Consider the following 25,096-nt stretch of genomic DNA (forward strand, 5'->3'; position numbering starts at 1 on the left):
CACCGTCATCAGCGTTTCCTTTAAATAGCTAGAAAAGTGACCGATTTTTGTTATATCATGATAATTATTTTGGTATTGTCGCTGATGCACAAGTCTTTCCTCTGCAGTTGTTTATCTTATGTAATTTATTAATATACTAGTGTGTATTTTTTAGATATTATTCTGAAATGCAGGATATACTGGCAGGTTAAAAGCGCTGTTGTTTCAGTGATTAGAAGTACACATGTGAGATGCCATTTTGCAACATTTTGCTGGACCAGTTGGCATTTCTGTGTGGAGTTTGCATGTTCTCCCTGTGTTTGTGTGGGTTACCTATGGGTTCTCCGTTTTCCCCTACAATCCAAATTCATGTGCTATAGGTGAACTGAATAAACGAAATTGGCCGTAGTGTATGAGTGTGTGTGAAAGAGTGTGTATGGATGTTTCTCAATACTGGGTTACAGCTGGAAGGGCATCTGCTGCGTAAAACATATGCTGGAAAAGTTGGCAGTTCATTCCGCTGTGACGACCTCTGAAATAGAGAATAAACTGAGAAAGTGAATGAATGACTGTTGGCCGGACAATCAGAAATCTGAAATTCTAGCCCAAACTGGGAACAAAACTAAAATTCTGCTATTGAACCTAGATAAAATTCACGAGGTTATGATGATGTAGTAATAAATATTTATTTGTAGCACAAGTATTTTTCATGGCTTGCGTCACACCATCAAGCAAATCTGCGTCCGTGAAGTTAAAGTGAAGTGGGGTATAGCCCTTTCAAAACCACAGGAAAAAAACTCTGGGAACCGAGAGCATGATATGATTAAAGTTGGGAAAGAGGAGAGGGAGGGTGTGATGGGAGCTTAGCCGAGGGTTCCCTTATAATACTCTTGGTTCTGACACCGGAATCTCAACTATTTCTCTGGAGTCTCAGGGAAGAAAAAGAGCGAAAAAAAAGAGTGAGGTGAAGAGAAAAATCGCTGAGAAAGTTTATGTAAGCATGTGAGCAGGAGGCCTAAGAAGGTAGAGGAATGCAGGAGCTCGGCAAACAGAATTAACCAAGCCAGTTCAAAGAGAAACGGACCGTTTTTTAAAGTGCAGACCAGGGGAATACACGTCCCAAGCTGCCCTAGCTTATCCCTCTGCTTGCACCACCTCCACTGCATATGTGAGGCCTTGTAGAGTCACTCTCTGAAGGTCAGAGAATTACTCACAGCTAGTCAGGCTTTGGTGATGTGCGCAACAGTTCTGTGAACGTCAAGTGCATTTTCAGGAGCTAAAGTCCTCTGGTTTGTTACGCATTTGCAGACCCAAAAAAAGATAGTATTGACTGTTGTTTGAAGGCAACTTGTCTCTTTCTGAAAATGAGCACTAGGGATAAACAAGGGTTTATATTTCATAATCCTCTATTTGACAACCACGGTAATCTGTTTCTGGCATTGTAATTTGGTGCAATTGCCAGCTTTTTGTATGCAGTTTCCAACTAAAGCTGTGCCATGTTTGTAAAGACAAGAGGATGACTTGTTAATGTATATAAGTGTTTCTTCAGCTATGGGCACTGTTGTCTTTGTTAACATGTTTTCTAGTTTAGTTTGTTCTTCAACAAACTGTGTGTGTGAATGAGTGTGTTTGGATGTTTTTCAGAGCTGTTTCCCAGTGATGGGAAACATTTAAACACACTCATTCATTTGTTCATTTATTTGATTATTTAATATAATTACAGACGTTACAGTAACCAGGGTTCAACGCTAGGAATTTTTTTCTCCTGGCCCGATCGGGCAAGTGGTTCAGATTTTTTCTTGCCCTGCCAAAATTTTCTCTGTCCTTACCAAAAAAAAAAAGTTAGCCATTTAGTTATTCAGCATAACTTTTCTTTAAATACAACTGACAATTTAAAAATGATTTAATTTAAATACAATACTGATTAGATTAATTAAAGTGAATTGTTTAATGTGTGGTTTAGTTTAATTATTTAGTTGACAATTTTATGTTTTTTGTTTGTTTAAAATCCACCAAAATTCCTAATTTTATAAGCCAGCTCATTACATCAGTCTATAATACTGTCAGTATTTTTATTATTCATTTATTTGTAAATCGTAATTTAAAATGCATTTCACTTCTTGTTCTTGCTTGATCCATCAACATAATAATCATATTAGCTGCACGAATCGCGCTTACTGGGCAAACAAGTTCTGAAACAAACGTTTGGGCATGAAAGCACGCAATTGACAAACAGTCGCAGCCAAATTAAACTTTAGTGACAAAGCAGCACTGGCCCCTATCGGGCCAGTAACCATTCTGTATACTGTCCCGAGCGTCTTGCACACTCGCCCCGGGCCAGCGGGCAGTCCTTATCGTTGAGCCCTGGTAACGTTAGGCTATTTTGCACTGTCATTGATCTGCAGTTATAATGAAATCTTGTTCATAGAAAAGTAAGTAATAAACATTTATCAACAAGTATTTATGTGTATAAAGCATCTGTTTTGTGAAAAGTGCTTCTCGTATGATATGTGAGCGACCCGTACAGCTTTATTGTAGACATTTCCTCGAGCGAGAATGATGCCACTAAAACTTTCTGTCATAACTCCACACTGAAATGCCAACTGACCCAACCAGGGATCGAACTAGCAACCTTCTTGCTGTGGGACGACAGGACTACCCATTGCTCCACCATGCCGCCTTTACAAAAAGGTTGATTGCTTCAATTTGAATCAAAAAAGGAAAGCTGATTACCCCTTATATAACTTATAGTCGTTTGGTATTGCTTAAGCCAATTCATAACATGGTGGCTATGTTTATGCTACTGTTGGCCACAGAATTCAACACAGCACAGAGACCTTCGCTCTGACCCTCATTTTTTGGGGAGAAACATTATAAGAGACAATGGAGCATGGAGGCTGTGCTATTCCCCAATCCACTTAACATTCCCATCATTATGGCCCTTGATGCTTTCAACCAGGACCAACTTTAACATGTCAAGTCAAGATCAGAAACCCTTCATGCTTGTTAACTCAGCGTTTGGAGTGTAGTCATGGCCATCTCATGATCTAATCAGTCACCAGGGATGTCGAACCAGTCTGAGAATGAAATGAGCTTCCTTTCTGTCTGTGTTTGCACGTTCGGATATGCACACACACACACCTACGTGCAAGGTCAGCCATGTTGAGCCAGTGCGAGCGCTTCTCATTGTTCGTCGAGGCATTCAGGTAGCTGTGAAATATCTCGCTTCAGGGTGAAGAAATGAACAGATGAGGCAGCCAGAGAAAAAGACCCGCTGTATTTCTGTCATCATATTCTGTAGCTTCAGGGCAGGTTTCGCAACTTCCTCAACCACAGTTGATTCAAAGGTGTGGCAGAATTACCTGTGAAGCAACGTTAATACACTGAGTGAATCATTACATTTTAAGGGCTGTGCTTAGATATGGAAGTTCCAAAATCTTTTGTTAAATGGAAACACTTTTTTTTTGTTGTGTAGATAAAGGACTCAACTTTGGTTATATATGTACAAACTTCTTGTTGTTCTTATCCTGAGGATTATACCAGCAATTGTGCTACATTGATGAAGATTGCCTGAAGCTTTTTCCCCCTTTTTTACACAATAGCTTCTTCTCAGTCAGGGTTGGTTGGTAATAGGAAGGACTAGTGTTTATGAATCAGAATCCTGTTGAGAACGTTTATTGTTTGGTAAATGTTCTTGCATGTAATTCAGGTCTAATCCACTCAAGCAGCTCCTAGAAGATCGTGAGTTCAACTGCTAATTGAATAAAAGTGTAATAAGGCTGAGTAAAAGTCCCATTATTTTATTATAAAATGTTAATTAGACAGTTCTTTTGTCTATAATTAAAATAATAAGGTTTGTTTGATTGTGTATAATAGGGCTGCACAATATTGGAAAAATCTGATTTTGAGTATGGTTATACAAAGTTGCTTGAATAGCTCTATTAATGGTTTTCTGTGCAGTCTAACAGTAATCAGGTATAGGAATTGACTATTCTTAAATAATTTGCTTTGTCTTGTAGGGTTTAATGGTTTGCCGGTACTATGGTAGTATCGCAATACTATGGCTCCATAATACTGGCTGTGCCATTGTAGTTTGTAAACGGTAGTATCGTCTTTAAGGGTTTATCTATGATAGATAATGCTGCATGTGGAAAAGTCACTAAGATGCTTACACATTTGTGCAACAATAGACCATTTTATTTTTAATGATCTGTGGAGCTATTTAAGGTTGCAAAACTGTGTAGAATTCGCACCCTTTATGGTAACCCATTGCACGTTTTCTAATGCTTCGGTTTGAACACACATCTGAATCGGTTAATTTCTGTTCCTGTTAATATGATTTGCTAGTAGCAACAACAACCACAACAATCTCTTAAAAAGAAAGTGAAATTTTGAATTACTTCGGATTCTTACCTGAGAAGATTGAAAAAAAAAAGATGAAAAACCCAAAATAGCAACAGCAAACATTGAAACAATTTTTGACCAGTTGATATAGCCTAATTTTGTTAGAAAAAATGCTTTTTTTTGTAGCAAATTTCATTCAATATAATTTTTATCTCTATTTTTAAGTTTTTTTGTTGGTCAGTTATCTACAAAATAAACAAAAAGAATTAATACATTTTAGCTGAAAATGTTGTGAGTTGCAAATAATACTTTTTGGCCTTAAGGGAATTATGAACTAAATTCAAGTAGGCATATTATAACATAAAATATAGTATTTCTGAAAAATTTCTTTATGATTTGGGTAGAATCGCAATACTACCGCAAACTACTTAATCCATTGAAGTTGAAGTAATGAAGTATTTAATTAACGCATTACTTTCAATACTGAGTTCAAAACTCTTTTCAAATCAGTATTAACTTCCAGAAACATGTTGAGTTTCCAACACTCAATTCAGTTGATAAAGTTGACTGTTGGGTTTTTACAGTGTAGTCCAAATAAAAATAAAATTTCTTAGAGCAAGAAAAATAAATAATATATATTTTATATAAAAATAAATAAAATATATTTCTGTTTTTAACTTCAGAAGAAATGAGGAAAAGCTAAGAGTTTTTCCTTAAAACAAGCACAATTAGCCACAAGTGGGGTTAGTGAAACAGTCTTGTTTTTGCTTTGAAATGTAAATATTAGGACTAGAAGTAAGAATAAAATTCTAGAGTAAAATTCTATGTAAAGAAAACATTTTTTCTCATAAATCACATAAATTCTGTATAAATATAGTGATTAAATACAATTCTGTAGCTCCTGGTCAACTATGATTCAGACTCAACATTGCATATCTTTCGATGTGAATATTGCAAACGCACACATTGTGTTATCGATGCTGAAATAATATAATAATAAAGCCCTATTATAAAAGATAATATAATAACTAATATTGTGACTTTTGTTATTGATATAAATAAACTGAGGGTGACGCCGTGGCGCAGTAGGTAGTGCTGTCGCCTCACAGCAATAAGGTCGCTGGTTCGAGCCTCGGCTGGGTCAGTTGGCGTTTCTGTGTGGAGTTCTCTCCGTGTCAGGACCTCCGGGTGCTCTGGTTTCCCCCACAGGACAAAGACATGCGGTACAGGTGAATTGGGTAGGCTAAATTGTCCATAGTGTATGTATGAGTGTGTATGGGTTTTCCAGTGATAGGTTGTGGTTTAAAGGGCATCCGCTGCGTAAAAAACATATGCTGGGTAAGTTGGCGGTTAATTCCACTGTGGGGACCCCTGATTAATAAAAGGACTAAGCTGAAAAGAAAATGAATGAATGAATTAATAAACTGAAAAAGAAATATTTCAGCAAATTGCCACATAAATATTTATTATTTTACCTAGTTTAACTTAAAAATTAAACAGCTAAAATTAAAAATAAATGTTGAATACAAGAACTATGAAAATACAAAAATACAACAAACAAAAAAAAAATCGTTAAAATAAAAAATGAAAAGGAAAAAAAAACAAAAGATTTGTAATTAAAATAAAAAAACCGAAACTCTGAATATGTGCGGGTGTGTGTGTGTGTGTGTGTGTGTGTGTGTGTGTGTGTGTGTGTGTGTGTGTGCTTTTATTGTTCATTTTCCGTGGTCTGAGATAAGTTTAAAAGTTCTGAGCATTGAACTGCATCTGCCGGAAATGTCTAGCAGTGGGTTCACAGTCTCTGACATGTTAAGGCATGGCACTCACATGGCTGTGCAAACTCAAATTTGGGATCCAGGGACAGACGAGTCTTCGCTGAGGCCATCTTCCAGCCTAAACCACGACGAATGAAGTTCTGCACTAGACTTTTGGCCAGCGGAGAAATTAAAATGGTCGTGCCCAACTGAGTCTGGTTCTCTCAAGGTTTTTTTTCTTCACTCCCATCAGGTGAAGTTTTTTTTCCCTCTCCGCTGTCGCCACTGCCTCGCATGGTTCAGGATTGGTAGAGCTACGCATCGATGAATTGGCTCTTCAGTGTTTGAACTCTCAGTAATGATTAAATCACACTGAACTGAGCTAAACTGAACTGAACTTAAACACTAAAAACCGAACCACACTGTTCCAGTTACTGAACCACACTGTTCCAGTTACTATGACCATTTATGTGAAGCTGCTTTGACACAATCTACATTGTAAAAGCGCTATACAAATAAAGCTGAATTGAATTGAATTGAATTGAATTGAATCTGTCAAGCTTCTCTTAATCAGTTTCATTTCTAAATAAGGCCGTGTTCACACTTGGCAGGTTTGATCAAAATGAACTCTGCTGTGATTGTTGTGTTAGGGTGATTCATTTGAATGTGTGTAAACACTGCCATCTAAACCTTGAGCGTTCCAGACAAGTAAAAAAGATGTGTCTTTGTCTCATTTTAGATAAACTCCAGTGCATTCTAACACTGTTCAAAGGCAACTAAATAGCCTAAACATGATGTCACAAGTTATGACCATTAACATGATCGAAGTATACTTGGTTTTGTTGTCAATATGATGTTGTTGTCCATTACTGTTTAATGCAGCAGACATCAAAATGCATTTTTCCCCATCAAAATGTACATCATAAAACATTTTTATTTCATTTCATCACATTAAATTTCAGTCTTGAAATGTCAGTTTGAACACTAAGTGAACCAAGAACAAATACATCTACAAGTATAAATGCATCCTGAGTGTCAGAAATGCCAAATGTACACAAGAAACACTGTATTGGTATGGCCATTCTAGTGGGAATGGTCTTGTGTGTGTGTGTGTGTGTGTGTTAAAGTCATCATTCTGGTCACTGCTTTTTAAGCATTGGCCTTTTGAGCTTGAAGGAGCAGCTTTCTTCTGTGTGTTTGCCCTGGTCATCCAAATGAGCACTCAACCATGGACAGTCGCTTGGCAGAGACAAAGCTCATTTTCTGTCTCAGCCGTTCTCTCTTCTCCTGCCATCTCTTTCTCGTCCACATCTATCGTTAGGCTCCTCTGACTCCATTTGACACATTCCTATACCCATTCTAGCCGTTTGCACAGAAACTCATTTGTCTTTGTCATTCTTTCTTTTCTGCCAGCCGTCTACAAATAAAGCATGTTTTATATAAACGGCTAACGTTCAGTCTTGCACAAACATTTCTCCACTCACCTTTAGTTCAGTACGCCTAAACCTCTACTCTTGTACAAGTTAATCTGGTGCTAATATGAAGCCTTTGCGAAGTTTAGTTTAACAGTCATACTGTAAAGATGATTTATTAGGTTGCCACGGCAAGAATTGCAATTACTATCGCTTGTACTTGTGGTTGAGGATTTGAACAAATCCCTGCCCTGAGCATTACAATTAGGTATGTAACTCATCCCACATTATTTGTGCTCTTACATGTACAATGCCTAATAATGTGGCCTATTTGACCATGCTGCTGTCATTTAAAAAAATGGATAATGTTGTGTTGTCAAACTAACATCCTGGAAATAACTGTGCATTTTCAGTTGCATACAGATATTTCCAACTTTAAAACCCAACCCAATGCTACGTCAGTGCCCAATCGCACATCAAAACGTTGGTAACATAGCCGTAACAACAAACAACCAGTTTGTTTTTAATAATCTTCATATAAATAAGTACATTTTTCCTTGCTTTAAGTGTATTAACTTTACTAGCAATATGTTTATTGCCTGATGGGCAGGGAAGTCAGTGTAGCATTGGAAAATTTCATGTAATGAATTTAGTTGGTTAAGTTTTGCAAGGGTACTATTAAAGCAGGTCAATAATATGCAACTTAATATTCTTTATTGTTGTAATGAGTAGATCATTTCTGTAAATAAGCATATCTTTTATATAAAGATATAAATCTTATACATTTTATATGAGGCAATCTCTAGGCATTTTGTAAATCTTAGATTTAGTGGCTAATTCAAACGAGTTTGTGCAGTTTAATTCATTCATTTTAATACGATTTGCTCCCCCAATGACGTATAGGGGTGGGGTTTGGGGTGCACACCTCATTTTTAAACTTGTACATACTTGTACAAATAAACTTGTATGATTCTGTATGAATAAACATCTTTTCTCACAATGCACAAAATAGTTATGTTTCATAGTTAACTGCACATTTAAGGCTGATTTATACTTCTGCGTGAAGTGCACACGTATGCTCCGGGGCAGCCTTCATTCGGATGAATAGCTCTCGCCGTAGCTGATGGCAACGCTTACGCGCACCTCTCAAAAAATTTAATGATGCGTAGCACAAGCTCTGTGATTGGTCAGCTTGGTAGCACTGACAATTGTGGTTGAGGGTGGGAGCCACATGAACCTGTTGGAGCGAGTGCTTACAAGTGTCGAGTCTCATAAAGGAGCTCCAGATGGAAGCTTTTGTTATGTGTTTACCTTATGATTAAAGCTGTTGCATGCCTGCTAGTTTCTGCCTCTGAATGAGTGAGTTTTAGCTACTTGTAGGGCTGAGCGATTAATCGAAAATAATCGAAATCAACATGTAGAACCAGGAATTTTTTTGATTACTTTCCCTACCGTTTGTAGAGTCACGTGACCTTGCTCCATTACGTTATGTTATTCTGCTGAAAAGGTCAAGCATGGACAACTTGACTGAGACAACTGAGCAGCATGAGCAAGACAAACAGCACACTAAACTATAAATGCACAGCAATACGCAAGGCATGCACCGTGGGTCACGGCGAACACTCGAAGCAGAAGTATAAACCAGGCTTTGCACATTATGTATAATAGCTGAATTTAATTCACTGTCACACACTCCTTCAGAAAATATCCTACTATGCAGATTTGTTCCTAAGGAAACATTTCTTATTGTTGTCAATGTTTAAATGATTGGGCTGCTTAACATTTTGTTTAAAACTGATTTTTCTAGACTCTGAATGAAGGGTTAACAAAATCAGCATTTATAATATGATTATTTTCTGTCGGCGCCAGTGGTGTAGTGGTTAGTGCGTCGACAAATGCACTCCGGTGCTCAATTCCAGCCTCACGGTCCTATGCCGATGTCTCTCTGCTCCCCATGCTTTCCTGTCAATAATCTCTACTGTCCTTTCCATTAGAGGTGAAATACCTGTATATATATATATATATATATATATATATATATATATATATATACATATGTATATATATTTTCTAATGTTGTATGCTACTGTAACTTCCGGAGCGTTTAAGATGTCCTTGCTGGATAAAAGTATTGACTTCTTCCAAAAAAAAAAAAAAAAGACTGAATGGCAAAGCACTTCTCACATTTTCTTGTGCAAACTTGAGTGTATTTAAACAAACTGTTCTTTTTTCCATTCATCTCATTTTTAATGCATGCTCCTTTAAGAGTGAACTCTACAGAGTTTTTTTAGTGTTGAGTGCGTAACAGTCTGATCTATGGGCCACCCTACGCCAATGGCTATGGGCAAAATGAACTGAGCTATCCATTTCCTTTCTCTCACCTCCTATATTAGAGCCCAAAGCTATCCAGCTAATGTCAGGTGTTACGGATCAATGATGAATGAAAAATCGGGCCAACAAGGTCACATAAAACAGCCCGAGAATTGGAAAGCAGCGGTTTTTCCTTGTCTGTTTTTAAAGAAGTAAGCTCTTCACTGTCAACTCCCTTGAGGCTCCATCTAGTCCTCAGAGTCTGTAAACCCAGCAGAGCAAGTTAAGGAGACAAAGAACCAGAACTTGTACCAAACACTGTGCAAAAGATTGCCCTGTAACAAACAGGATCAAGTTGCCACTTGTTTATTTCCTTGAGAGAAAGCTTGTACTCTGTGACTAAATAAAAAATGCTGAGCCAGCTTAAATAAAGTTGGGGAATTAGTAAATGAAGCTTTGCTTGCAACATTTTCTACCTGAATAAAAATCGCATTAAGATTTCTTAACAAGCTAACCAATGTTACCTTTAAGCCACACAGAGGACAAAAGGATATTTGATTATACTCTTGTATATGATAAGCAATAACAGTTCTCTGGTCGTCCACTATTAAAGTTAGAGTTTGCTAGAATGTTGCTACATATGTTATTCACCAGCAAAACAAGTGTCCATTTATCTTTAGAATTTTATCTTTGAACTGATGTTATTGTGGTTATCGGACATGTTTCCTAGAAAGTGAATAGTGTCTTTTTCTAAAATATTTTCTTCTGGAATGTTTGTAATTCTTCACAATACTCACTTCACTATTTGCAAATGATGTAGCTCAAAATGAGAGACAACTCAAATGCCAAAACTTGTAAAGTAGTCTTAGACAATGGACAATAGGCGAGATATCACGATGTTGAGCCAGCATCGTGATTCCCCGCACCTCCCCCATGGCAGCAGCAACAGCCAGCCCCGTAAAACATAGCATAGAACTACTTGTAGTTAAACGCGTTCGAACAGCTGCTAAAGTACGCCTGCTCTCTGCCTACTGAACTCCTTCATAAACAGAGCAAGATGACCTGTTGAAATAGAAACCTGTACTCCTGCGGGAGTACTGATGCAACTGAATTACCATCATTGCACCCAATGTCAGGGTCAATCATGATGTTTCACATTAGAAATCCAATGATGACTTATTAGTTGACTTTGACTAAACCTAAAAGACAGACAAAACATGTGAAGTAAAACGTTATTAAGTTTTAAAGTACAGTGGCTTGGGTATAGTGGAAATAACAGATTATAAATGCATTATGGGAACAAAACTATATTTTTATAAATTACGGTATATTAGATGTGATCCTGGATGTATTATGTTGCATGGGTACATGTTTAGCAATAGCAAAAATACATTGTATAGTTCAAAAATCATTTAAATATTAAGGAAAAATAATGGCTGTGTCAGAAATTGCATACTATTCAGTAGACTGCATTTGAATTTAAATTTACTACTCATCCATTACAAAAGTATGTTCTATACAGTATGAATGTGAGTAGTATGAATGGTACTCGGATGTACTACATCCGCCATTTAGTCACGGTCACGTGACCTACCAGCGTCAATTTCGTCGCATCACTCCCATTCATGAATTCTTACGTAGTGCGTCATGGTAGACGGTAGCGTCCATCGCATTCACACTTCAGAATCTCGGTGGAAGTAGTAGGTCATTTGTGTACTTCTCGCATACTGTTTTTTGAATTCTATGAATTCGGACACACTGCTTGGCTTGCATACTGTTTTTAATGTACTATATTGTATGGAAGTATGCGATTTCAGATGCAGCCAATAAGTCATTGAGATATTTAGTCAATTTTCATTTGTAAATAATCAATACTCTTATCTTTGATCATTGCTAAGCTCTTTATTTAGAACACTTTAAAGGAGATTTGTCTTACTATATTTTTTAATTTGATTTTTAAAAACCTGTATATCGGCCAAACATTGTTCTAACAAACTACAGTAAACATCACTGGATAGCTTATTTATTCAGATTTTCAGAACATGTATAAATCACTTTTTTAATTATTACACATTATATTAGTTACAGTAGGGGAAATAAGTATTGAACATGTCATAATTTTTTTTCAAAAAACATATTTCTGTTAACTTGACATTTTCACCGGATATTGGTAACAACCAAAGAAATTTACATAGGCAAAGACAACAAATGTTATTAATTTACAAATTAAGTTAGTTGTAATAAAATGAAATGACACAGAGAAAAAAAGTATTGAACACATGAAGAAAGGGAGGTGTAGAAAGGCAGTAAAAGCGCAGACAGCAGCTGAAATCCCTGTGTAGTTATTCAGCAACCCTCTGCCCTTCGTCAGTATAAATGAATATTAGCTGCTTCAGTCCAACATCAACATTACTAGGATGATAAAGATGAAACCAAGATGTACATTTCAGCAAGACAATGATCCACTTCTCAAAAAACTTCTCAAATGCTTTCTGAAAAAAAAAAAAACTTTAATTTGTTCAAATAATTTTTTTAAATAAGATTTAACATTACAAAAGATAGCCTACTTCAAGAGACAAATTTAATTGACAAAGAACATTTATATATATATATATATATATATATATATATATATATATATATATATATATATATATATATATATATATATATCATTTTTTTTTCTTTTCTTTAGTCTTTTTTTTAATCTGTATGCTGTACAATTCTGGTAGAAAGAATACTTTTACACAAGTGGTCAAAATGTCCGCCCAAATAGAGAAAAGTTTGCTCTGCTAGAAGAAAAAAAAAACAGAGAGAACATTGCAGCAAGGTATAATCTCAAAGTTTAACGGCTCATGTTTAATCGGATCGAGTTTTTCGCCGACAGTATCCTCACTGTTCTGGCAGAGGTAAACTTTGGCCAGGGAGTGTCTATCTAGCTCTCTCTATTTCTTTTTTTTCTTCTTTCGACACAAACCTCACCTGCCCGATGAGATCACTGGATACTGATAACATTACAGGTCTTTTCAGGCAAGTCAGGTCTTTATTGCCCTTCAGCAAGCGCACGCTTTATTCCGCATGATACAATAAAATATCAGTAATAAACCAATAAATCACAATGAATCATTCTGCAGCATAAATTACACCACACCTGGCTGAATGTAGAGATCACAAGTCCACTTTCTGTTCAAATGTGATGGATTCGACCTCTCTTTTGTATGCAGGCCTGCTGTTTGCTCTCTGACGGCCTCCACCTTCTCCTCCTCCCCCATTTCATTCCTTTATGGCAGTCAAAGAGAGAGAGAGTCTTGCCCTTCTGAATAGGCAGACTGTTGACACAGCTGAGTGCAATGCAGCGCACATGTGAAATGTCTCTAATGTTTAGAAATTGCAAGGTAGTGAGCCGAACAGGTGACTCTGGCTCTAAGTAGGCAAGTTTAACAAAGGCATTGTACACTTAGAGAACCGGAAGGCGGTCTATAGGAGGTATCAGGTTCCCACTTAAACCTATCAGAGCCACTTATCCGCTTCCAAGGCTACCATTATCATGGGCAAAGCATTATGGGTAGAGACTGTGGAAAGTAGAAATGCTCTTTGAAGGCCTGCTTTAGACTTTTCACCTAGAGAAAGAAACGTATAATGTGTGTGAAGTGATTTGCACTGATTTGTGATGAAGAGAAGCCAAATACTGCGTGGTGGTGGTGTTGGATGTGAAGTTGAATGAATCATTGGTGACAAATGGTTGTGAAGAATTGCAGAAATGTTTGCTGTATGTTGTGTATCATATGGGGGATGTGGAGTGCCACTAGGAAACCAAATTAAGTAATTATTTACAATGTGAATATATAAGTTCATTTTAAATGGCATAAACGTGGAAACATTTAAAACATTGTGAACTGTTCATGTTAAAAAATGTAGCGTTCATGTTAAAGTGTAGCAAACTGTTCACCTTTATAGACCCATTTTAATGTGGTCATGTCACTGGCCGATGAACATTCCTTGCTTGTTATCAAACTATTTCATAACTAACAATAGGCAATTTAATCATAACTTAAAACAGATATAAAATCCTTATTTATCAATATGTGGCTCTTTTTATATTCTTGGAAGCTATAGGAATAAAAATGTAAAACAGGAAATACGTTGGTACCATTGTTTTTGTTTACATTCCTCAAAAGGGTCTATAATAACACTAGGGCTGCACAATATTGGAAAAATTTAACTAGGGATGCTTATTGTGGTTAATTATGTCAAATTAATAATGATAATAAAAGAAAAAAATAAAAGAAAAAATTAAGAGTAAGAGAGAAAAGGGAAAATATATTAAACTGAATAGGCTGGGGGTGACACATTCTTCAAACTTGTGGTTTTACGTCAAGAAAGAGCTGTTTGCTTGTGCTATAGCACTAGTATTCATATGGAAGGTACATACTAAAAGTGCAAGATGGACAACCATTCATTCTACAGTAACTGCTTCAAGTAGCATGCTGCAAGAATGCCAACAAAATGTTAAAAAATGTAATCACTGAACCTCGAAGATTATATTAGATTCTTTCTAATTTTCCAAACAATAAGATGTCTTTCATAGGTGTCCATTGAGTATAGGATGGGGGGATAAGGATGCAGGGTATTCGAGAGGTTTTAAAAAGTCTTAAAAAAGTTAATTTTAAAAGTTAATTTTTCTATGACCAAGTAAAGCTACCTTATAAAGTCGATACCCAATCTTTTTGTTTTTAAGTTTTTATTGTAAAGAGAGACAATTCACAACAGCTGTTAGACAGTTTTACTGCCAATTCTGCAAATTATATATTAATAAATTCCCTAATCAGGGAAAATTAAAAAAAAACTAAAACCCTTTACATGATCTTTCATTAATACAAAAAATATTTACTGAACTAGTTGGCCCACTAGAAAGAATCCTTAATGTTTAGCCCTGTACAAGTCTAAACTTTCATTCACACTGGTCATAAAATGGCCTTAAAAAGTCTTAAATTCGACTTGAAGAAACCTGCAGAAACCCTGGGAGACTTCCACTGCAACAAAATAGAAAAGCTATTAATTCAGAAAAATAACTCACAGTCAGGGGTAGAGCTCCAAATAAGCGGAGAAGGATAAATTTTACTAGATGTTTGTCCTTATTTTTTAAGTCGCTCCCAAAGTCCTCAATATATGCATATAGAAATAATTTTTAAAAAAAGTTGATATAGAGATGACCCTAATTCTTCTTTCTTTTCCTCAGGAGTGATCCGCACACAGGAACTGCTGGATCATGAAACTGTACCTCACTACTGGCTGACGGTCTACGCCACCGACCGCGGTGTGGTCCCTCTATCTTCCTTTGTGGAGGTCTATATCGAGGTCCAGGATGTCAATGATAATGCCCCACAGACCTCAGAACCGGTCTATTATCCGTCCGTCATGGAGAGCTCCCCTAAAGACGTCTCAATCATCCAGATCGAGGCCTTTGACCCGGACACAAAGTCCAGTGAAAAACTTTCTTACAAGATCACCAGTGGAAACCCACAAGGCTTCTTCAGCATCAACCAAAAGACCGGTGAGTGTGTTTTCATCTCATATTACTTACAGTGTATGCTGAAGATCCTGCTGAGGTAGACTGGAGTAAGCTGTGGGATGTTTTGATGTTTTTTTCTGTTCTATAAATTGTGAAAATACACAAGAATTGTGATTTACATGAAAATAAAAATTAGTTGGGATGCTCAGATCAGTCAGCCAGAGATGGGTATCGGCCCATAATGATATTTAATGACATAAACCGATCGCAAGTGTTTGTGTTAGTTGGAGATTAACATAATATTTGAATGACCTTGCTTGTTTTACAAACAAGAACTGAGACTTCTGTGTTTTTGACAATATTGCAAGGTCACTGAAACATGGCTGGAAAATTATATATATTTAAAAAAGGTAAAACGATATTTTAACATGAATATTAAATAATTTAACTTCTTGTAATATACTTATCACAATAAACAATAGCATATAGGCCTATTTCCTTTTAGTAAAGAAGTGATGAATTGATAGGTTTGCATTTTAACTTCTTATGCATCAAATATGCTCTCCAAACCTTTTCTAGATTGAGGCATGTTGTTTCCAAACTGTATTGTTAGTCATTTTTCAAACTTTTTAAAAAATCTGTGCTATCTATTGTTTTCTGTAAATCTGACCATGATATGTTCACACCCAAATGGTTATAAGTGACGTATTCAAGGGATTATATGCAGCATCTCTTACTTATTCTCTTAGGTAAGATGAGATCTCCATTTAAGTATCATACTTACATGGAAAATGTGCATTAGGCATTATAAAGCTTAAAGCATCAGAATCGTTACTCTTATTGGACAATCTCCATGACAAGGAATCGGTACTTTGTATCGGCTGCAAAAATCCTGATCTGAACATCCCTAATAATTAGGAATGTTACTCAACCACCAAGTCAGCATACTAGAATGCTTTTTTAAGGATTGTGGGACACTTAAATGGATAGTTCACACAAAAAGCAACTTTCTGTTATCATTTGCTCATCTTTTACTTAACTCAAAAAAAAAAAAAAAAAAAAAAAAAAATATATATATATATATATATATATATATATATATATATATATATATATATATAAATACTTTTATAAAAACGATTCAAGTCTATTCATCTTTATTTCTCTAGAGCTTTTACTATGTAGATTACAAAGCAGCTTAACATAGACGTTCTAATAAATTGAGATGTGTCAGTCAAGTTTTCAGAGTTGAAGTTCAGTTTAGTTTAATGTGGTTTGATTTTTACTGTTGAAAGTCCAAACACTGAAGAATAAATCCACTGATGCGCAACTCCACAAGTCCCAAACCAAGCAAGCCAATGGCGACAGTGGCGAGGAACAAACTTCAACAATTGATAAAAGTAAAGGAAAAAAATACTTCTATAAAATGAGCTGAAACAACACCATTCTTAAATTTTTTTGGGAGGACAACTTAATTGTTTTTCGTTCAGTCTACTTACATTTGTGAAAACAATTAAGTGAACTTAATCGATTTGTGCTTAGACAACATGAAGGAAATGTGTAGAACCCAGCATTTTTTACAGTGTTCTATTGTTCTGTTGAACACAGAAGAAGCTATTTTGAAGAATGTTGGAAAACTGAAACTACGGACTTAGGAAAAACAAATACTATGGAATTAATAGAAATGTTTCAAACATTTTTGTTATATCTTTTTGTGTACAACTGAAAAAAAAAACTCTTGAAAATGTTTTCAGTTTAGATAGAGTTCATCTGTTGGACTGGAGAAATAATTATGCAGAATAAGCTTTACATTGCAGGGATAAAATTACATATTTAAATATATTCAGATAGAAAACATTTTTTTGTTATTTATTTAAAACACTTTATTTGTATCATTAATTTTCCTTAAGCTTAGTCCCTGATTATCACCACAGTGGAATGAACCGCCACTTATTTGTATGACATTAATAATTTTAATGAATTGCTGTTTTTACAGTCTTTTTAAACAAGTAAATACACTGTTAGTAAAAAAAAATCTTACCAACCCCAAACGTTTGAACACTATTCTATCTATGAGTATTTGTTGACCAAACAGCAGTTTTGTTAATAATTTGTTAAGCTCATGCACAGCTCAGTGATTCATTTCCTCACTCAAACATGGTTTGCAGAGCATATTTTGTTTGAAAAAGCCTTTTTCATGTCACATCGACCTGTGTGTATACTGTGAAAATGGTCCATCAGAGTAAACATCCATCTACAGGACACACATACAAACAGACAGGAGGAGAGAGGTTAGCTACATCCTAATGGTCTTCTGAGATTCTTTGACTGCCATCAGTCCCAAACATCAGGTTTTTATGTAAATCTACTGAAGCATAAGGCTCCCTGAAAAAGTGTATGAAGACACACTCGCCTGCACTCATATCAGCGGGTTCTTGCTTCTTCACCCAGTCTCCCCCCCCCCTCTCTGTCTCTCTCTCCGGCTGACGCTCTCTTCTCTTTCTCACTTTCTTCATGGATCACTGTGCACGCATATGGGGTTTACTAAATGGACCCACACTGAATATTTTATGCAGCCGTGCCCCCCCATCCTCTTCTCCCCTGTAAAAACAAGATTTGTGGGCTTACAGGGGAAGAGAAGCGTAAAAAGGTGCAAACAGCCGATCCAGAGGTCAGGCTGTCGTAGGAAACCTTGAAATGATTCACACTTCAGGTACAGGACTTAAGACTTTTCAGAAACATGTTAGGTCAGATTACCTAGCTTCAGCAATATCTGCTCCATTGTTGTCTGAACTTGTTTTAGAGCTAAAGTACAGACTTGTAAATCTCAGATAAAGAAGATGGTGATAGCTAGTGGCTACACTTCTTTTACTGTTGCAGTTTATTTTGCCATAAGGGAAAAAGAGAGAGGAAAAAATGAGCCAGTGAGATGACAGAGACTGCATCTATTTGATCAAAATACAGTTATGTTTTTACTTATTATTACAAGCTGAAATGTTAATACATTTTAAACTATAATTTATTCCTGTGATGGCGAAGCTGAATTATTTTGCAGTTATTACTTTAGTCTTTAGTGTCACACGATCCTTCTTAAATCATTTTAATATGCTGATTTTATAGTCTGGAGACATTTCTTATTTCTTTAGCTGCATAATATTTTTGTGCAAACAGTGACAGTTTTATTCGGGTTTCTTTCATGAATGTGACGTTTAAAGCTGAAGAAAAGTTTTTATTTAAAATAATAGTCTTTTGCAAATCTTTTATAAAGCTTTTTTTTGTGTGTGTGTGTGTGTGTGTGTGTGTGTGTGTGTGTGTGTGTGTGTGTGTGTGTGTGTGTGTGTGTGTGTGTGTGTGTGTGTGTGTGTGTGTGTGTTCAAAGCAGAAAAGTCAGTGAATCAAGTCATCAAAATTTCAGGATTAGGTAGCTTCAATAATCCTGAAATATGACTGTACACATAAACAAATCATGAAAGAATTGTTGATGTAAAACAAGAAATTCTATTCAGATAAATTCCTAAAAATGCAGTTGTAGCATTTTGTTTACTGAGATTGGAATAAAATATAAAATTTAGTTCTTTGGAATGAATTTAGGGAACTATTAAATAAAAACTCATTTTTATTAGCCCCCCTGTTTATTATTTTTTTTCCCAATTTGTGTTTTACAAAGAAGATTTTTTTTCAACACATTTCTAAACATTATAGTTTTAATAACTCATTTTTAATAACTGGTTTATTTGATCTTTGCCATGATGACAGTAAATAATATTTTACTAGATATTTTTCAAGACACTAGTATTAAGCATAAAGGGATTATTTGAAAACGATGGTTTGATTAAGTTATTGTAAAATTATGTTTTTCCCGTAAAAATATAGCTTAAAGGGGGCTAATGATTTTGCCCTTTAAGTGGTTTAAAAACTGCTTTTATTCTAGCCGAATTAAAACAAATAAGGCTTTCTCCAGAACAAAAAATATTATCAGACATACTGTCTTGCTCTAAAATTTTTTTATATTAAACCATATGCTAAATACTATACTAAAAACTTAAAACTATATTAAACTATATAAAAACATTTTCTGAATGTCTTACAGACACTAAAAGCCCCAGTATACAGAGTACGCACAGTATAGAAATCAGAAAAGCACTGAAATTATGTCATTTCAAACAAACAACAAAATTAGTTTTTAGTTTGTTTCGGCAGTATGAAACAGCTCACCAAAGCCAACTTTTTGTGTTAGTTCATTCATTAATTTTGGGTTAGTTATAAACACTTTTGATCTACCATTGGTCTTTGATGATTATGCAATCAGTAGGTGCGTTCTGGAACTCCACCTTCTCTGACATGTAATCCGTAATCATTGAGTTTAGAGTAAAGGAGAGAGAGGAGAAAAAAACATCCTGCACAACAATACCAAGTTATCAACAGGAATAAACTGGTGGGTTGAGTAGCAGAGCTGATATAGATGTAAGATCACTCGCGAATTTTAACGGTTTTCTCACAACAGGATGTGAAGCACAACCGCATCATGCCATGTCTGATAAAGTTCTAAACATCATTTCATTTGCTGTCTATCCGCAGCAAATAGAAAGCATTTTGGTGTAAAATGCTGGGTTCCACACAATCGATTAAAATTAGGACAAAATAAAGGAATTAAGTTAAACTGTTGTTCTCTCAGATTACATTGTTCTCCATTGTTGTTGTTGTTGTTTAGGACTAGCGTGACATATTACAATTCCGCCTCTGCAGCGCAGAGTGAGGTTCGAAATCAGTAGACTTTTTTTTGCTCTCAAACGACGAAAAAGAGCTTTATCTGAAGAATATCAGGGCCTTAAACCAAAAGTCTTTGTTTGCCCTATCGTTGTCACAATACTGGAATTTTGGTACCAATCAGTAAAAATTTTTTTAAAACAAACATTTTTGCTAACATTTGAGCGCTGATCTTATTGATGGCCAATCATGGTGATGTCTGTTGAGCATTTGAACACAACAGCCAATTAGCGGTATTTAAGAATGCACTCAACAGCACTCAAATTAGCAGGAAATGGACATTTCTAAATTTCAGTACCGAAGTATCAAAATTCCAGTATCGTGACAACACTAGTTTGTTCTAAAAAACACATTGCTGTCTTTGTGAATTAATTTGCGATTTAATTGTGATTTAAAAAAAAAAAAAGATTTTCTCAGAAGTCCTCATTGCACTGTGGATGTGCAATGAAAATGCTCACTGAAGGTTTGTTAGGCTTCGTGAACCTGAAAGCAATCATTCTGAGAAACTGGCCCTGAAGTTTTATTTGAGTTGAAGGTTTTGGCCAGTCTGTGAAAGTCAGTGGCCAGCCTCTCTCACAGCATTTTACAGACTTGTGTGGTCTTTTTTCCCCCCATGCAGTTACATACACAAATGTGAAGGTTATTTTTGCTAGCAGTGGCCAATGAGTTTTCCGACCAAATAAGGGTTTGTCCTCCAGCAGACTGTGTTCTCTCACTAACTGTTCCACACTTGGATTCGCTCCAGGGAAGAAAGAAAGAAAAGGAAGGGGGAGAGCAAAATTGAGGCACTTTGTGTATTTAGTTGAATATTAACTGTTCCGAGAACAGCAGATCTGTGGATTATTAAAGCGCATGGCTGTGAGTTACCATGAGAAAGAGATAAGACTTCTATTTAGGAAAACTGCCACACTTCTAGTTTAGTGATCAGCGTAGTTGTTTCAGAGGAGATGCTGAACTATTTTGCCATCTTGTAAGTGCAGATCAGATCTCCAGACGAAAGGATCTGCAAAGCATAACTGATCTTATACAACCATATCGGTATGTAATGTAGACGGGACAAAGTTGCTCAAAAGCACAGGGTACTCTCACCCACCCAAACACTCACAGACGCAGACATAATAGAACAAAACTGGGAGTAATCAGGGTGGGTCCTTCTCTTTCTAGATAGCATACAGCTGTACGAATGAACGTCTGAGAAGTTCAGTACAGGAGATCTCTTCTACACAGACCTGGCTCAGTCATATGGCTTGGCAACTTAATTATGTTCTATTTATTTCAACATTGATAAATTTACAGGTGTTTCTAGTCATCGAAAAAGCTTACATTTTTAGCCTCAATGCGATTGTTGCTATTGTTAACTATGGTTGAAACTCTTAAAGATTTTTTTGTTAGGTGTAATAAACATACTGATACAAAACATGCAAATATTATTTCATTGAAAAAAACAACACATATTTGGGAAATGACTGATAGATGTTCAAAAACAGAATAAAAATACTAGGCAAAGTAACTTAAATGTAAGTAAAATATTAAAGACTGCTGTAAAGTTGATTGATTTGGCCACTTGAATTTCCTTCAGTGCGGATTTACAGTCTTATCTTTAAATGAAGAAGATGATGCTCTCCCTGCTTTACTAAGCGTTTCACAATAACTGGGAATAGAATCCTTTTAATCATGAATGATGACTTGCACTGCTGTTTGAGTTTTTGAGCTCAGAGGGAAAGTGAAAGATTTCACTCAGAAAGAAAAGATAGAGAAAAAACAGACACCTCTTGCTTAGAATGAAAATTAAATCTTTCAGTTACTTCCCTTTTAAAATAAATGAAACATTTCGGGTACTTTATGTAAAATAGATGACACATTTTGTACTGATTGTAGTTAATCAATCAGAAAATATAGAAATTTTAGAAAATTCTTTTAAGGGTCAGTCACATAAGAATTGGGAGCATGCAACATTTCTTTGGACAAGATATATCGCATTCAATTCCACCTATTAAAAAGTATAATTTATTAATTATAAGTTAATGGATTAAAGGTCCCTTGAAGTGCTTTGAAATGTGCATTTTAATCCGATGTTTGACGTAATCTCAACTGAAACATGAAGAGAGGGTGGGACATAGAGTAGCTCCTCCCCTTTAAAAACAGCCAATAGCATGTTGTTTTATCACCGCTCTGCCAGTGAGAGTGGTTGAGCTCGAGTGCATGAAATGTGACGGGGCATGTCATGTTATTATTAGAAGTTTTAGCAGACATTCATTCGTAAATACACTTTTTAAAATAATATATACCCATAAAACTGGCGACGCAGTGGCGAAGTAGATAGTGCTGTCGCTTCACAGCAAGAAGGTCGCTGGTTTGAACCTCGGCTGGATCAGTTGGCGTTTCTGTGTGGAGTTTGCATGTTCTCCTTGTGTTCGCGTGGGTTTCCTCCGGGTACTCCAGTTTCCCCCACAGTCCAAAGACATGTGGTACAGGTGAATTGGGCTGGCTAAATTGTCCGTAGTGTATGAGTGTGAATGAGTGTGTGTGGATGTTTCCCAGAGATGGGTTGCGGCTGGAAGGGCATCCGCTGCGTAAAAACGTGCTGGATAAGTTGGCGATTCATTCCGCTGTGGCGACCCCAGATTAATTAAGGGACTAAGTTGAAAAGAAAATGAATGAATGAATAAACATAAAACTTAAATTCTTGCACTTACAAACTTTCCCAAGCATACAAGCATTCCCCAACCAACCACCCACCAGTGCAATCCAATGGTAAAAGTAGGTACTAAAGACATAATAAACATATTTATCACAAGTTTGTAGAAAGAAAAAAAAAGGGACCAAATTTTTTTAAATAACAAAACCTTGTCTATAAGAGCATACCTTATTTTTTCCAGATGTAAAGTACCTGTTAACTCTGTCAGCCATAATTTAAGAGTTGGAACTTCTATTTTCCTCCAAAACAAAAGGATTTGTTTTTTTGACAGAGATCAACTCATGGCATGTCAGATATTACAGAGCGTTTGATTGGTCACGATTTGAAGTATTACATGACGTGAATAAAATCATCAATCCATTTAGGTAGACGTGAGAAACTGCAAATTTGACTTGTTTTTCTCTGTTTAATATCTCCTAAACATGAATTTAGTCACTGTTTTGATGCGTATTACTACTTTGGTGCATTACCCATAATTATATTAACTTCACCTATAAAACCAATAACACCTAAAAAAACCAATCCAAAATCTTTAAATATTGGTTTCAGGAGTCTCAGTTCAAAGGTCCAAATCTCAGTAATTACCAATGTCAAAAGCCTGGAGAAATATACCCCAAAAAAACATTTAATGTAAAAAAAAATGCATATGCATTACAAAAAAAAAAAAAAACTTTAGTATTTAAACAAACATTAAAGAGCAAATATGCAATTATCAAAGTGCAAAATCCACCTTTTAATCTTATTCTCACAAGTTATGCTCTCGAGATATATAATTGGAGGTGGGCTTTAAAAAGCGCTGATGTACAGTCTACCTAACGCTTATTCAATGCTGCAAACATGTTTTAATGTACTTTGTATTGTTTTAATTCAGCTTGCTTGTTTCAGATTTCAGTAGTCTTTGTGTTCTTATTTTGACAAATATTGGAATTCCCAGTTTCCCATTCATATATGAATGGAAGTCACCGGAAAAGCAAGTGCAGTGTGATCCCCAACTTTTCCCCCTGAAGGGGGATTTTTCATTTCTCTAGTTCTGGTTTAGATGTATTTCGGAAATATGGACTGTAGTGAACTGTGGAGATTGAGAGCAGGGACATGTTTTGAGGCAAGATATGATGGCAGACAGGCTCTGTGAGTGCCAGCATATCAAAACCTGTTAAACTTTCATCACAGACTCTGAATAACTGAGATTTCTCTGAAGCAGAGCTCTAGTAAGAGATCACCGCAAATCTCTCTACACGACTACAGCAGCCATTTTGTGTGTACATGTGAGAGAGAAAAGAAGAGGGCAGACAGCATTACAGACCGTCTACAATGTTTTTTTATAATTTCAACAATATACAATTTCAACAATATACAACCTCAAAACTGCGCTTCATGCAATATGGTTCAAGCAATCAAGCAATTAACTCGTAACCCTTATCACAGGTTTCAATATCACCATAGCTACCGGTGCTGTTTATATTTGAATAAGGTTTCTGCGAACGCTCCATTAAATATGGATTTAATTGTTATCACCACTGACCTCTATTATTAGTATTCTGTTTTCCTGGCCAAAACGTCACGCCTGACGATAAAGCAGTTAAATATACAGCAGGCCAAACCTCAGTAATTACATGCTCAGAAACTGCAGAGCCCTTCTCTGGCGCGTCTACAAAGCTGCCCTGCAAAAAATAGGACCTGTGGGAAGAAACAGAATAAACTTGTTTGTTGGTTCGCTGGTAGAGCCGTGAAGAGCACATCTGCAGTCTTGGAGTTTGATTGTTTATTCCTCAGCTGACATTTCTGTCTTCTTGGTCACAAAAAGCACCTTGAATGGTATTGACTAGTTGATTTAGGTGTGTGTGTGTGTGTGTGTGTGTGTGTGTGTGTGTGTGTGTGTGTGTGTGTGTGAAAGAGAAAGAGAGATAGCAGTAACTAGTGCTTTGGATGAGTTTTTTTTTTTTTTTGGCAACAGTAAACACATCTTAGTGCAGCTTTTGTGTTTCGTTGAAGAGAACATGTCATGGAAAACAGGATTTTCCTTGATTTCTGTAAAGAGTTTATTGTACCACTGTCTAATGTGCACAACACAAAGCTGTGCTTCAAAGATGTGCTTTATTCATGTCAAAACTGGCAAAATTATGACATAATGTAATTTAATTTAATATTTTTGATATATCTTTCTTAATATTCATTAATTTTCCTTCGGCTTAGTCCCTTATATATCAGGATTATGTTATATACTACAGCAGAATGAACCGCCAATTATTCCAGCATATGTTTTACGCAGCGGATTCCCTTCCAGCCAGAACTAAGTACTGGGAAACACCCATACACTCTC

The 25,096-nt window shown here is 36.0% G+C and overlaps 1 protein-coding gene across 9 annotated transcripts in view; it reads left to right on the top strand.

Annotated features, from left to right (window-relative positions):
- The window catches only part of fat1a (FAT atypical cadherin 1a), a 147,479-nt gene that overhangs the window by 21,173 nt on the left and 101,210 nt on the right, over positions 1-25,096 (top strand). For all 9 annotated transcript variants that reach the window (XR_015475632.1, XR_015475633.1, XM_087235396.1 and 6 more), the window contains 1 exon segment: positions 15,039-15,353. Coding sequence is in view for 7 of the 9 variants with exons in the window: in XM_087235396.1 (XP_087091522.1) it covers positions 15,039-15,353 (315 nt within the window). In the remaining 2 variants the exon portion in view is untranslated.

Source organism: Danio rerio, chromosome 1, assembly GCF_052040795.2.
Source record: "Danio rerio strain M-AB ecotype USA chromosome 1, GRCz13ab, whole genome shotgun sequence".
Taxonomy (NCBI): Eukaryota; Metazoa; Chordata; class Actinopteri; order Cypriniformes; family Danionidae; genus Danio; species Danio rerio.